Genomic DNA, 16,080 nt, shown 5'->3' with positions numbered 1-16,080 from the left:
TTCCTTCCTTCCTTCCTTCCTTCCTTCCTTCCTTCCTTCCTTCCTTCCTTTCCTCCCTCTTTCTTTACCTTTCCTTTCTTTCAACACAATTTTTCAGTCATGATTTGTCTTTTCAGAAATACATTTGAAACCATCGGTGGCCTTCAAGCAGAATCTAGATCATCATTTGTTGGGGATATTTTGTATGGGATTCATGTTTTAGAAAAGGGTTGGAATAGATGACTTCTAAGTTCCTTTCCAACTCATTAATTTTATGATTCTATTAATTCACACACAAGTTGTTGTTGTTCAGTCATTTCAGTAGTTTCTAACTCAGTGATCTCATTTGGGATTTTCTTGGCAAAGATACTGGAGTGGTTTGCCATTTCTTTCTCCACTTCATTTGGCAGATGAGGAAACTGAGGCAAGTTAAGTGATTTGTCCAGGGTCACACAGCTAGTAAGTGTCTGAAGTCAGATTTGAACTCTCAGAGATGAGTCTTCCTGACTCCAGGCCTGGTGCTCTATCCATTTTACCACCTAACTGCCCCATTCACACACAAGAACAGGCTATTAAGTACAGCTAGCTGGAAAGAGAAGAGCAAGGATTGTAACTGAAGGCAAATCTTGACTTAATCCTTGTAGAAGAGACTCAACAGGAAACTGGGAAATAAAGGCCCAGCTAATAATGGAAGGAATTCAGGAGAGAACACGAGTCTCAGAAACAATGATTAGGAATAACAGTGGACAAATTTGCATATGCAGGACATTAAAACTTGCTGGCTTAGAAAAGTTCAGTCATCGATGACAGATTAAGGATAGAGATAGTGAATGGAAAATAAGAATGAAAGAAGGCAAAAGAAAAAGATGGAGGGAAGAAAAGGAAAGGCAGAAGAGAAAGGAAGAAAGAGACAAGGATGCAGAAAGAGGTGGTATGAGGGCTTTAAAATAATGTTTCTGTCTTTTTGTAAGAATACCCATTCCCTGGCTGAACAAGTTGTGGTATATGATTTTGATGGAATACTACTGTGCTATGGGAAAAAGAGAGCTCAATGATCTTAGAAAAAACATGGATGACTTGCACAAAATAATGAAGAGTGAAATGAGCAGAACCAAGAGAACATCATATACAGTAACAGTGACATTGTTTTAAGAACAACTTTCAGTGAATAAGTCATTTTGACTATTATAAATACCTCAATTACCTACAAAGAACATATGAAGGAATACACTATCTGCATTCAGAGAAAGAACTAACAAATAGAAGTATGTAAAAAATTTACATATATATAATATGTACATATACATATATTTACACACACATATTTGTGTCTAATGGTAACCATCTCTATGGTGTGGGTGAAGGGAAGAAAAAAAGGAAAAAAGAAAATAAATTTACATGATAACTTTATTATATATTTAAAAGGAATAGCAAGTTGTATATAATAGATTTGCAGTTTCATGTACAATTATATTTTTTTTATTATACTATGCTATAGAAATGCTTCCTTTATTCCATAAATTAAAAATAAAATAAAATAAAAATAGAATACTCACTCCTAGAACGCTTGAATGAATGAATGAGTGAAAAAAAATTATTAAGCAATTACTATCTGCTAAGCAGAGTGCTAAGTGTCAGGGATAAAAGTTTAAAAAACAACCAAAGGTCCCTTATCTCAAGGAGCTCATGCTCTAATTAGAGTGGTGGCGATATAAAAAAGAAAGTTTTGTTGCAAGGCAGACAGAAAGGCTTAGAAATCCTAAAGATGCAGGAGTTATAACTAAACATGCATAACTATTCTTACAACCTAAGGGCTCCTTCAGGGGTCTTTAGGTCATGTAGTTAGCATGACAGGGCTGAGAGCCTACAGGGTATGGTAGGAAGACAGATAGTAAAACTGTGGAGGGCCTGAGGAGGCAGAGGCAGAGATGCTGGTGAAGCCTTATGGTCTTCCATCTCATCAGATGTGATGGAGTTGTTGGCTCCTCTGCCATCCAACCCCTGGTCAACCCAGATTTGCGCTGAGCGCTCATCCTTCCTCCCTTCAAGAGGGGGATCCCAGCAGCGACTCTTGGAATGCTAAAGAGAAAGAATGTGAGACTGCGACCTGATGTCAAAAACCATCAGAAGGAAAAACATTCATGTCTTTTACCTGCTGTGGGAGGAAGGAAAATTGGGGTTGTGAGAGGCAATGGTAGGAGTGATCAGGGCATCAGGGCATGCTGCACCCAGAGCTCCAGGGCAAAGTAATCAAGGAGAAGCATGATCTGAACTGTGTCAACTCCCAGCATTACCCTCCCTCGGGGAGGGTAGAGCCAAATGGATCTCTCATTCAACAATAGAACTGGGGGTGGGAGGATTCCCACTTAGCAATTGAACAAGCATTTATAAAGTGCCTAGTGTGTGTTAGACACCGAGATAGGCATAAAAGCAGGTAGGCATAAAAGCTCCTCTTAAGGAGCTTATACTAGATTGGTAAAGAGGGGAGGGAGCATGGGGGCGGCTAGATGGCACAGTCAATAGATCACTGGACCTGGAGTCAGGAGGACCTGAGTTCAAATCTGGCCTCCAACACTTAACACTTACTAGCCAGCCGTGTGACTTTGGGCAAGTCACTTAACCCCAAATTGCCTTACAATCCCCCTTCCAAAAAAAAGAAAAAAATAGAGGGGAGGGAGCAGATGGGACAAAATGCATGCGGATGTTATTAGGTAAATTAGAAATAAAATATATGAAAATAATTTGTAGGGTGAAGGCACCCATTAGTCCTCAGCATTGACTCTTTTACTTGTATTTATGACCGTCTCTTATTCTCTCTTCCAATAGTCTCAGTTTTAATGCTGCCCCAGTTGTTTGGGCTGCTTTCCCACGCAGTACTGTATGTAATTATTGAACCTATCATGGCTCCTAATGCTTCAAGTCTAAATGCCTGTTCCTGGCTTGCAAAGGCCTCTTGTGATCTGCTTTTGCTTCTCCCCTCCCTCTCCCTTCTGCCTCTTGCTTGCTGGTTTTCTCTCTATCCTTGCATTTCCACTGCCCTTGCTTTTACTAAGGAGGGACCACTCCACCAGAAGTGCTTTCTCCCCTCCTTTGCATCCACCCATTTTTCAAAGCCCAGCTTGTTTTCCACCTCTTCATGAAGATTTTTCCAGTAACCAGTCCCCATTTAGCATTCTCTCCTGTGATCTCCTTTGTGTTCATATAATATTATTTAGTACTTTTCCTCTTCCCTTCCCAGTTTTTCAGTGAAGGCTGGTTTTTTCTTCCCTGCTATATTATGAACTCCTTGAGCTTAAGGACCATGTGTATCCTTCTGTTTTCTCCACATAGTGGCTTTGTAATTTTTGGGGAGTCTAAATTTAAGACTTCATTGGTGTCTGTGTGGGTGGATCTTCCAGTATGAAAAAGCTCGGCAGTGATACACATCTGGCCATTCATCTATTTTATAGTCTTACTTATTTGAGGTACAAAAATTTAAGTGGCTTGCAGTGGTCACATGGTCGTACATGTCAGAAATGGGATTTGGACCTAGGTCTGAATGATTTGAAGGATGTCTGTCTCTGTCCATTCTCGTTTGTTGTATATCACACTGTAAAACACACACTGCTGGTTGATCACCCTCTCCTACTGTATACTCTGTCTTCCCTCTGTTTCTATTATGCTATTCTCTCATTTCTCCTTCTACTTAGCTAACCATTAAAGGTGGCTAGGTGGTGTAGTGAATGGACGCCTGGTATTAGAGTCAGGAAGGCTTGAGTTCCAATCCTGCTTTAGGCACCAACTTGTGTGACTCTGGGCAAGTCACTTAACCTCTGTCTGCCTCAGTTTCCTTATTGGTAAAATGGGAATTATCATAGCACTTATCTCACATGGTCCTTCTGAGGGTCAAATGAGATAATATTTGTAAGAAGTGCTTAGTACAATGCCTAGAACATAGTAGGCATTCTGTATTCCCTTCCCTGTCAATATGAATAATTGGTGGGATCCATCTGGAAAGAGCAATGGTCAGATTAGAGAACTAGGAAACACTTTTGTTTGTGTTTTGGACTCATCAGCAGAGAGGTTGCTGGAGGCAGAAAAGAGGAATGATGAACTTATTCCCTCTGGAAAGATGAGGGAAGTCACAGGGACAGTTCATTGCCTAGAAGATGGAAAATGAGAGCCTCATCTTGACTCTGCCTTAGTCTAGCTGTGAGATCTTGGATGGGGTGGTTTGCTGCCATCATCCCCTCCTCTGCACCACTTTTTCTTCTAAAGAGAGGGCAACCCAACTAGGACCATGTGGTTTTGGGGAGAACTGGGTCATTTAAATCAAAGTTGCTGCAATTCATGAGTGATTTGATTGGCCACCAGGACACATTCAGAGGAGATCCTACTGGGTGAAGAAAGTGGGATCAATTGTGAACTTCAGAAACTTTCTGCCTGGAAACTGAAGAGGTAACCATGGCAACAGCAAGGTTGAACTCAGAGAGCTCTTCACCTCCCAGTCCCTGAGTTCTATGTCCTTGGCTTTATCTGACTTGTTCACTTGTTTGTCAATTTATATTTCTTTCTCTTGTTCTCTTTCAGTCTAGTGGAAAGGAATACTAGATTGAGGATCCCAGAGACCTGGTTCCAGGGCCCAGCTTGGTCACTGTCTTATTCGATGTCTTAGGACAAATCAGGTGCCTCTGTTTTCTTACTTGCAAAACTGGGATCTATCCTCTGTCCAGCTCATAGGGGTAGGGTGGGAATACACATGCATATGGTTTTCTGAGGGCCTCAGAAGACTTGAGCTGCACTCAAAGTGTTCTATTCTCAAACCACTCCTGATCTGATTAATCCAGTTGACTAAGGCATGGTGCTAATGAAAATAAGGATATGGGTTTGATCCTTGTAGAAGCTGGTTTATTTCACGTGGAGGACAACTGTCTGGTGGTAACAGGCTTTCCTATAACACAGACTGTAGTCCTAATGCCATTGTACCAATGTTTTATAAATGTACATCTTTGCTCCTCATTGAGAATGAGAATGTGTTTTGGGGGACCATTTGGGGACAAATTCATAGATACTATGAGGCAATAAGTCAACTCACTGTCCCTACTAATGATGTTAGAAGTAGTCTTTACATAGAAAGGGCTGTGTATTATACCAATGTCCTTCCTTCTTTCTTTCCCTCCTCCCCTCCTCCCCTCCCCTCCCTCCTTCCCTTCTTCTTTCCTTCTGTCCCCCTTCCCTGTCTATCTCTCTTTCTGTTTCTCAGTCTCTCTATTATCATCATCATCACTCCTAGGCTAAAGAGCTGCCATTTACATTTTTCTGTGTTTGACTGCTTTAGCTGTTTCAGAGGAATTTGAGGGTAAGGTCTTTCTGAATGTATCAGGGTTTTACAAAATTGGAAGGACTCTAGTGACTCTGTCTGCAGGGGAGAAAGAGAGAGACAGAGAGAGACAGAGACCGAGAAAGAGAGACAGAGAGAGGCTGATGACTTTGAGCAGGTCTGCCTCACTCAAGTCTAATGCACGAGCAAGTCAAGACATCACCCTCATGATGTCATTGGTCCTCTTGGACAGACCTGTTCCAGGCACAAATCTAGGCAAGAGAATCCCAATCAACAGACATTTATTAAGTGCCTATGTGCCAGGCACTGTGCTAAGCACTGGGGATACAAAAAGACGCAAAAGACAATCCCTGCCCTCAAGGAACTTACAATCTAATGGAATCTGTTTTTAGAAAAGGAAACCTTTTCCATATTTTACTATGATAATAACCTATCTTGCATTTCCATTTCTCCTCCTGCCTCCTTCTTCCTAATTTCCCCCTTTTTCTCTTGATCTTTTTTGTCTTTTTCTCATGTCCTTATTTCTATTTTGACCCTTTTCTCCTTTTGCTGTTTTCCTCCCCATTTTTTTTTCTTGCCCATTTACTTGCTTTTGTTTAGCTGGCAGAGTAGAGTTAGGACTAGGGGTTAGGAAGATCTGAATTCAAATACTCCCTCAGACACTGTGTTACCTCGGGTAAATCACTCGACTTCTTCAAGCTTCAGTTTCCTCATCTGCAGAATGGGGATAATAATAGCACCTCTCTCACATGGTTGTTATGAGAATCAGATGTGATAATGTTTGTAAAGCACTTTGCAAACTTTACAATGCTATATAAATATTAGCTGTTGTTGCTGCTGTTAATTATTCCCTTTGGTTTTCCTCTCTACTGGCCCTAAACATACAACAGAGTGGAGCAGGCTGTATCCAGAAAGGCATCTAACAGTAAGCTTGGACTAACACTTTGCAATACAATATTCTCTTCTCTGCCCCCTGGATGTCCCTCCATTAACTGAATAACAACATTGTGCATTTACAAAGCACTATTGTTCCATGAATTAAAAATGTTCGATTCTGCCCCCCCCCCCAAGTTGTCTCCTTTACCCTTAAGACATACTTGTGTGAGGTGGGAACAGGGGGATCAGCCCTAGGGGGTGCAAATCTGAGATTGGGGGGGGAGGGGACTGGACAGATTATTCCTCTTATTTTACAGATGACAAGGAAATAGTAGTGAGACACCTTCCCAGTAACTGACCTGGGTTAAGTACTAGGGTGGAAGTGGAGGTGGGAATAGGGAGAGAAGTGCCCCACTGATCCCTAAAGATGGTGTTTTTCAGATGGCAGTTTAGTGTGGTAGAAAGACAGTAGCCTTAGAAGACCTGAGATCTAGACCAGTGCTTGGCACACAGTAGGTGCTGAAGAAATGTTTTTGACTGACTAGTCTCAACCTTGAGCAAGTCATTTTATTTCTGAGTCCCTGTTCCTTCACCTGTAAAATGAATGGAAAGTTTGGACTAGGTGACCTCTCAGGTCTCTTCCAGCTCTAACATTTCATCAATCAATAAATCAACAAGCATGTATTAAGCAGTTACTGTATGCATCAGGCACCATGCTAGATGTTGGGTATACAAATACAAAAATGAAACTGCCCCAGTCTTCTAGGAGTTTACATCCTATTGGGAAGACATGTGCATATATAAATAAACTACAAAGTTAACTTTTTTGGGGGTGGTATGTGTAGTGACAACTGGAGAAATCAGAAAAGGTTTCATGTAGAAGATGATAGCTTGAGTTGAATTTTGAAGGAAGCAAGGGATTCCAGAGTGTGGAGGTGAAGAGGAAGTGCATTTAGACATTCAAGAGATCCAAGAGCAATGCCTTGGAGAAGAGACACCGAATCATATGTGAGAAACAGGAGCCCCTCCCCCCCCCCCAAGCCAGTTTTACCAGAAAGTGTGTGTAGAAGGGAGTAATGGATAACCAGGCTGGGTAGGTAGGTTGGGGCCTGTTATGAAGGGTTTTAAAAACCAAAAAGAATTTATATTTGATCCTAAGAGCGATAGGGAGCTATTAGAGTCTATTGAGCAGGGGAGTGATGTAATCCATCTAGGAGGTAATTCAATTCAACAGACGTCCAACAGGGCTGTGTTGTCGGCCCCCAGAGACTACAACGCACTGCACTGGGCACAGTATTAAATGGGAGAAGCAGCTTGGGTTCTTGCCCTTGAAGTGTTTACAATGTCAGCCTTCCCAGTGAGCCAGGCTGAAGAGCTCCCATGAACACCTTGTCCACTCCGCAATGCCAAACGATTTCCTGTATTTTACCAAATGATGGAGGGGCTTTTTCTTCCTCTCAAACCCTGCATCCAGCACAATTCCCAGATGCAGCCCATCTCTGTGGTCTTCTTTCCCTCCCCGACCCCTTCTTGGAAGATTTCGTTCATACCAGGAGGGTAACTCTGTTGGTCCCATTATTCAGCCACTGGCTGTGAACGTGATTTGCAAGGGATTGTCTGCGCCCCAGCTTTGGCTCCTCACCCCAGTGACCCCCGCCTCTCTCTTCTTCCCGTTATTACTGCGGAGAGGCAATCTTCCTTTCACGTCCTCAGAGCCTGGCCTGGCGGCCCTTCCTATTGGTCAGAGCCCCGGAGCCCACTGTCCCCCCCTTTTTTTCCCTCCTCCCCTCACCCCCCTTCTCTCCTGTGTTATAAAGCAGCGGCTTCTCGCCGGCAGCATTCACTCTAACAAACACGAGTGTGTGGGTAGCTGACGCGCTCCTCCTGCTGCTGCTGCTGCTACTACGAGCCTGACTCCGGTGGAACAGGGTCGGAAGCTTGCCACCATTTACTCCCCAGACTGCTGCCCGGTGTCTGCCAAGATGTGCCGGACACTGTCTGCATTCCCCAGCACCTGTCTGGAAAGGTAAGAGGCGTCTGCAGAGTTGCGATCGGCTGTTTGGTCCGCCTCAAGTCGCCCAAGTAATAGAGGAAAACAGTGGTGGAGTGTGAGTGTCAGAGCTGCCCCCGGGACCTTAGCCATGGTCTAGTTCAACTTCATTTTACAGGTGAGGATGATTAGGACTAGAAAAGCCGAGGCACTGCTGGTTCGGGGCCATGTGGCAACGTTAGCGGCGGCACAGGGACGACCAGTTGGGCTCAGCCTGTTGTCACGTTCCAGTAAAAGGGAGAGTGAGACCACACACGACCTTGTGGATTTGATGGGAACGAGTAAGACAAGATGGGAGAGAACAGGAGACGCAGCCCTTTCTGATAGTGTTAGATGCCCTCGGGAGGAGAGAAGAATCACAAAGGGTTTGGGAGACTCTGGGGAGGAGGAAGTTGTGGAGGATTTCGAGAAGTAGGGAAGGGCCCATCCAGGTTTCTGTAGCTCTCCTAAGACAAGTAACAGCTACTTCTGCTGCTCCCCTAAAGCTGGGCCCTGCTGTCAAGCCTTCTCTGGGCAGTCATCTACAGCTTTCCTGGGAGGTTGAGTTTGTATTCCCATACACCGAAATTCAGCTCCTAGCCGTCCTGCTGGGAACGATTCTGTTTCTAGTGAAAGGACTGAGAGGTAGGGAAGAGAATTACATTCCCAGCCACCGTCAACCACTGGTACCATGCTAGCTCTCAGAGAGGTGCTCCAAAGAGCTTTCTGTGTGCAGCTATCCTGTAGCAGCTGGTAACTGTAGAGGGAGAGGATAAGAAAAAAAGTTGGAAATGGGACGAAGAAAGATCTTACATTGTCCTACAATTAAGGAGACACTCAGAGAGAAGTGCCTTGGGGCAGAAAGGCACAGGGATTCGTGTGACTTTAATATATAAATACATATATATGTAATATATATATACACATGCACATATATGTGTATATATGTATCAATTTCAAATTATGCACACACATATGTGTGTGTGTATATAAAGTAGCATGGCCCAATACTGGCCTTCCTTGGACAGAAAGACTTGAATTCAAGTGCCATCTCAATGCATAAAGGCAACGTGATCACTTAGACATTTACTCTTTCAGTGTTTCCAGAGAATTTTAACTCCTGATCTGAGGAGTTCTTTATTTTCATTGGTAAAGGAAATTTCCTTACTGGGAGTTTTCTATGACAATGAAATCACAGAGTTCTACTCCATTTCTCCTCCTCCCCCTGAAATAAATCCCACAAATTATATACACACACAGAGATCTTTCTGAAGCATTGAATAATACAAATGTAATTTTGTAAACATTCAGGTCAGTAAGCTCTACCTAGGATAAGCTTAAACATTATTTTCTTAGCATTAATGACAGTAAAAGGATTTTGGCATAAGCTGAGTTTTCACATCTCCAATAGCAATGAAAGGTAATTTTGTTTAGGTTTTAAATAGTACCAGCTAAAGAACAATCTTTCTCTCTCTTAGGCTATCATAACCCTCTCTTGCTATTATGCTAAAGAGAGAGAAGCCTGTTGAGTTAAGAGCCTCCTTCCCTGGTCCCTTTGATAATACTTGGATGTTTTGCCTTTGTCTTTCAGAGCCAAAGAGTTCAAGACCCGTCTTGGAATCCTCCTTCATAAATCGGAAGTGGGGACCGAGAGTGGGACTGTCAGCAAGTTTGAGTGGGGCAGCAAACATAGCAAAGAGAAGTAAGTATTATTGGATATGAGTGACACTGCCCAGAGCTGTCTCTTCTTGGAAAGGAGAGTGAGCTGGGGGGTAAACCAGAGTCCTGAATGGAAGTAAATGAAAAGAATGAGAATGAGAGAGAGAGAGAACAAAAAGAAACTAGGACACTAAAGGGGATCTTGGTATACACTTCCCTAAATTTTTCAGTAGTCCGTATCACTAAGCTGCTGTGTCTGACTAGTCACTGGGAGATTTATGTGCAGTATATCAGGTTATAGACCATCAGCTAACACAAAGACCCATGAGTCTACCATGCTAGTAGAAGTCACCCATTGAAAATACATCTTGTGTCTATAGCCAGAATTGAGAAAAAGGCCAAAACCTTTGTGGAATTTAAAAATAATTCTACTTCTAGATGGCTAGATGGTTCTTTTGGTTGGAAAAAAAATTAGGATGTCCCAGAATGGAGGTCTTTCCTTAGATTCCTAGATAAGTTCTAGGTTTTCCTACTTTTACTTCAGTGACTTTTGTGATGAAACCAGAAACTTTGCCTGGGATCCAATGGAAAAAAAGCCCCAAATCTAAAACATTGATTTTGTGCAAAATAGTAGGCTAGACACTATTGATACAAAAACAAAAGCAAGGTTTGTTCCTGACCTTGAGAAGCTCACATTCCCTGGCATAGGCCAGGAGCTATTGAGGGAGTCTATGAAAGTATGTGACTCCCTACCAGAGCTCTGGCTAGGCTTTGTGGTAGGAAACCCATTTTGTGGTTGTGTTCTTAGAATATCTTGGCTTCTTTTCCACAGATTTGTTCCAGAAGATGTGTTAGGATGGAAGGAGTCCTTCGACCATTTACTGAATAGCAAAAGTAAGTATGACCTTGTCTGCATCATGGCATATTCCATATGCCATGTGGGTGTGCATGTGATGTGTCTCAGACTCATTGTCCCAGGTGTTGAGGTCCTTAGAATAATGGCAGTGGGGGCAGCCCATGGCGAGAAGGAGCTACAGGGGCTTGTCTTTGTTCAAAACATCAAGTAAACATCTCCAACCTGGAGGAAATTCCATGTAGTAATGGCCCCATTAACTGTAGTTATTGCCTCTTTCTTCTTTTCTTCCACCCCTCAACCTGACCTTTTCTCTCACTACTTTTCCCTTCTCTGTTCCAGGTGGCATAGCTGCATTCCGGGCCTTCCTAAAGACTGAGTTCAGTGAGGAGAATTTGGAATTCTGGCTGGCCTGTGAGGAGTTCAAGAAAATCCAGTCACCTACCAAGTTGGCTTCTAGAGCCCAAAGAATCTTTGAAGAATTCATCTGCAGTGATGCTCCAAAAGAGGTGAGTTAACTGAGATAGTCCAGTGGTCATCCACCTCTTGGTCTTGCCCCAGAAGACTGATGCTTCCTGTTTTACATGGGGCTGGAATTGGTGACTTAGTGGGGTCTGTGTTTGAACAACTCAAAGAGGTGAGGCGAGGTCAGGTGAGGTGAGAAGGGGTTTCCTCTCCTTTCCCATTCTCCTTCCAATAATAATAATGTGCTCCCTTCATTGGAGAAAGATAGAAACCTTATGTTTAAAGGTGCTATTGTCAAAGGCCAGGGGGCTGGATTGTAGTCTTGGCTCTGCTTCTTTGCAGACTGGCTCAGTAATCTTAGGCCAGATTCTATAATCCCTATGCTCATTGCTTCCTACAGCTAGAGACCAATAGCATGACCAGCCTCTCTAAGACTCAAATCATCCACATACCTAGAAAAAAAATATTATTATAATCTGGCTGAGACTGGTGATTTACTTGCTTCCATGCACTATTAAGTCAACAAGCATTTTTTAAAGCCCCTACTGTGTGCTGGGTTCTTTGTTAAGCTCTGATGTTACAAAGAATGATAGATGAGAGACCCTGTTTTCAAGGGAGTTCATGATCTATTGGGGGAGCAACATGCAGATGATTTATGTACAATCAGGATAGATAGGGGATCGATTGGAGATGATCTTAGAGCGAAGGCATTAGATTAAGGAGTACCAGGAAAGCCTTCTTGCAGAAGGTGGGATTTTAGCTGGGGCTAGAAGGGCGGCAGGGAAACTCTTCCCGACCTGAGATCCAGCAGGCTATCCACTGCGCCCCCTGGTGGCCTAAACTGCCTTTCTTGTATATGATGCTTTCTGCTTTTCAAATATCCATCCATTATTGTATTCTCACAAGAACGCCATATTTCTAAATCTTTATTTTAGAGATATAGACATAACTAACCACAAAGAGGCTAGCAAGAACAGCTGCCTTTGTAGAGGTCACTAAATGTTTGGGCATGCTGTTTCATTTAATCCTCGCAGCATCTCTGTAAGATAGGGCACTGTAGGTATTTGCTGCTGTTCTGTCCTATCCAGCTCTTTGTGACCCCATCTGGGGGTTTTTTGGGGAAAGTTACTGGAGTGGTTGCCATTTCCTTCTCCAGCAGTATAGGCATAGGAATGAGGGAGGTGCTATTTGTTTACGGTGGGTCATTCTCAGAGACAGAACGCAAAGTCCAATTCTTTTGACTCCACACCATAATATGGAGAACAGAATGCTGGACTTGGAGTTAGGAAGACTTAGATTCCCATCCTACCTCTGACTTTGGGCCTCCCTTTGCTCATCTGTAAAATGGAGATGGTGATAACCAAGGAGCTTTCTTCACAGCATTGTTGTGAGGTTCCATTGGGATGATGTATGGAAAGTACTTTGCAGATTATAAAGTGCTTTATCAAGGTCAGTTATTATTACTGTTATTTCCACTACTGAGTTATCTGAATTCAGTTAATGAAAATTGAGATTGGCTTCCCAGGTCTCCCAATGAATCCTGTGCACTTTTATCTGGATCCTAATCCTTTGTTTGGAACTGGTGGAGGGTATCCTTTCACTCCACCCATCCTGACAACTGTCTCCTCCCTCCTCAGGTGAACATTGACCATGAAACAAGGGAGCTCACCCAGAAGAACCTGCAGCAAGTTACAGCTACATGCTTTGATGAGGCTCAAGGAAAGACACGTACTCTGATGGAGAAAGACTCCTACCCTCGCTTCCTGAGGTCAACGGCATACAGAGACCTGGCAGAACAGGCCTGTGTGGCTTCTACCTCCCAGCCTGGCCGCTGTGCTGGAGGATGCGCCCATACCTGAGCAGCCCGGCTGCAGCCACACCTCTGGAGGGGGCAGCTCTTTGGGGGAGGCAGGAGCTGCAAGGCAGTTGGGAAGGACAGAGAGAAGAAAAGCAGCATGAGCCTCATGTTCTGGACTCCAACTCTCCTGAAATGTTTCAGACTAAACTGCTGACAAAGGGAATCTCCCACCCCCCTCCCATAGTGGGAGGGAGCCAAAAGGAACAAAGGAGACATCTGGTCAATAGATCCCACTGGCTCCTTTCATCCTTTCCAGGACAAAAGAGGGATCCTGAGATGATCAGTCTTGGGGGAAATGAGTATAAATGGAAACTTGAAACTGGGAAGACATAATGGGCAGAAGAACAAGATGGGTGGTTTGCTTATTGGTTAATTCACTCAAACTCTGTTATAGAAGGGATTGCCTCATTCTGCCCGTCACCTACCATCTACAGTCTGAGCTGCCCAAGAGCTCTGCCAAGAGCAGCCCCTGTGTTTATATCCTCCCTACCTACAGCCAAGGGTCAACAGGTAAGGAGGCAGGTGTGCCTGCAGTTGACCCAGATGAAATTTTGGACCTCACTGAAAGCACCCCTGAGTCAGTTATTGGGTCCTACCTAGGAAACCATCTTGTTCTTGGTAATGCAATGTCTTAGGCCCTCTTCTGCCCTTTGCCAGGCAAACAGAGAGTTAAACACTGAAACAAAATGATGTTAGGTCTCCTGATTCCCAGGCAGGGTTCTTTCTATCACATCCCTATATAATATGACAGAAAAAGAGAAAAGTGACTGTCTGGCTTTGGGGGTCTGGTTTTCAGCCTAGGGATGGGAGTTACAATCACTAGGGACAGTTTGGACTGATGGAACTTGAACCAGCATTACCTTAGGTCAATGAGTCAAGGCTTTTTTATGGAGTCTAGGAAAAAGTCTGACTCAAAGGATAGGGACAAGGCACAGGGCAGGACAGGGTCAGGGGTCAGGAGGCAGGGCTTCTAAGAGAATCAACACTCTGGCATTTCTGAACAAAGGCCTTCCTCCTTGAGTATGCCATTCAGTTATCCAGACTGGAGAGGAAAGCTATCTAGGATGGCTTCAGCGCTCTGACCCAGCAGACAGCCTTGGGAGCTCCTCCAGGGAAAAGCATTTTTAGTTTAAGAGGACATTGATTTAGCATATTGTTATTGTTATTATTGATATTGTCACTATTGTTATTTATTATTTGTCATTTTCAAATCCTCTTGTCTGGAGGACCTCTTAAAACTAGCAGCCAGATTTTCCTCCTCTACACCCAAGTCTACCTCTGAGGCTGCCAGGAGCCCCTCATGGAGGGGCAGGGGCTCCTCACAGCTTCCACTTGTGTTTATTTATTTATTCTGACATTTGGGGCTGGTTTCCTAGATGTGAATGAAGCCCATGATCCTCCTCTCCTGTCTGACAGCATGTTACATTCTGGTGAAATAAAGCAAAAGCCCCAGATGGTGACCTCTGTCTCTAGTGTCTGTGTGGGGGTAAAGAGGAATGGGAAGGGCAAGGCTTCAGGCATGAGGGGAGGGGGCTGGTTGTCCGTGGTGCTCTCTGATCAGCATCTGGAAAATCCTGGAAGAACTCTCAGATGTGTCCCATGCTTGGATGTCACAAGCAGACATCGAAAGGAAGATGGATGCCTGCCCATCTGATAAGGGTCATGCTTGGGAAGGGAAATGGGTGCTGGAAGCCCAGGGCAGAGGATTTGCGACTTCCTTTGCCTGTGTTTGCATACCTGGAACAAAAGAAGAGCTAAAATTGGTGATGCGGAAGTCACGGTGCCTGAGATTTCAGATGGCGGCACGGCCATGATGGCCAGTACTTAGACAGTGATTCTAAAGCTTGCAAAATGCTATATCTATAGACCTACACATACACATCTACATACATACATATTCATTCTGGACTTAACATACACCAAAATACAATGAGTATTTTTGTCTACATAGTAGACAAAAAAGAGGATGGTATATGAAACTTCAAAAATCTCTGTTATAAACAGCCTGATCTTTTAAAAATCTATGATAATTTCTTACTTATCTTACAGACTTACTTACTTAAAGACTTATCTTGTCTTTAATCCTCACCACAACCCTGTGAGGCAGATGCTATGATTATCCCCATTTTAAGGATGAGGAAACTGAGTCTCAGAGAAATTAAATGACTGGCTTAAGGTCATATAGTCATTCAATGATATGGACAGGATTCAAATCCAGATCTCCCCGAGGCCATGTTTCCCACTCTACTGTTGCCACCTCACTGGTGAAGGAGGCCCCAGTTATCCAATAATTACAACAAATGTTTCAGGCCTGCTTGGGAGCCACTAGACACCACTATTTTTATTTCATTTTGCCTATGGATTTTCTTAACTGTTTTATTTTTAGTGCAGGTTCAGAGTTCTGTGAGATATTTTTCATGAACCAATCAGACAGATTACTAATAATAACTCAGTGGTAAAATTTTCAAAGTGCTTTATGTATTTAATCCTACTTAAGCCTCATAATAGCCCTATGAGGTATGGGGAGGGGTGTTCTTATCCCAGTTTTACAGCTGGGAAAGCTGAGGCTGAAAAGTTAAGTGCTTTGCCCATCATCACAAAGCTTGTAAATGTGAAAGGCAAAAGTTAACCCAGGTCTTCCTTCCTGAAAGTCCAGTGCTTTATTTTCTACTCCATGTTACCTCTCAGAGTAGCTAGGTGGTGCAGTGATGGGGTGCTAAACCTGGAGTCAAGGGACCTGAGTTCAAATCTAGCCTCAGTCCCCTATTAGCTGTGTGACCCTAGGCAAATCACTCAACCCTGTTTGCCTCAGTGTCCTCATCTATACAATGAGCTGGAGAAGGAAATGGCAAACCACTCCAGTATCTATGCCGAGAAAATACCAAATGGGGTCACAAAGAGTCAGACACAACTGAAACATGACTGAGCAAAGTTGCCTCTCAGTTATAGGTTTATGAACCCAGAAAAATAAGAATTGTTCTGGGTCAAAAAGAAACCCGACAGAAGATCTAGAAAAGAATTAAAATCAGTTCTTTCAATTT

The 16,080-nt window shown here is 43.4% G+C and overlaps 1 protein-coding gene across 1 annotated transcript; it reads left to right on the top strand.

Moving 5' to 3' along the window:
* The first annotated feature begins 8,019 nt into the window (after window positions 1-8,019).
* Window positions 8,020-14,499, top strand: RGS16 (regulator of G protein signaling 16). Its single transcript, XM_069074386.1, has 5 exons — window positions 8,020-8,201; window positions 9,796-9,906; window positions 10,696-10,757; window positions 11,059-11,225; window positions 12,819-14,499. Exons 1-5 carry the CDS (start codon window positions 8,158-8,160, stop codon window positions 13,038-13,040), a joined length of 606 nt encoding a protein of 201 aa, XP_068930487.1. The 5' UTR covers window positions 8,020-8,157; the 3' UTR covers window positions 13,041-14,499.
* The last annotated feature ends 1,581 nt before the right edge of the window (window positions 14,500-16,080 follow it).

The sequence above is a fragment of the Petaurus breviceps genome, unplaced genomic scaffold (assembly GCF_028583685.1).
Source record: "Petaurus breviceps papuanus isolate PSGF00001 unplaced genomic scaffold, PetGlider_PUasm1.0 90895, whole genome shotgun sequence".
NCBI lineage: Eukaryota > Metazoa > Chordata > Mammalia > Diprotodontia > Petauridae > Petaurus > Petaurus breviceps.
This window is presented reverse-complemented; position numbering and strand designations above follow the sequence as displayed.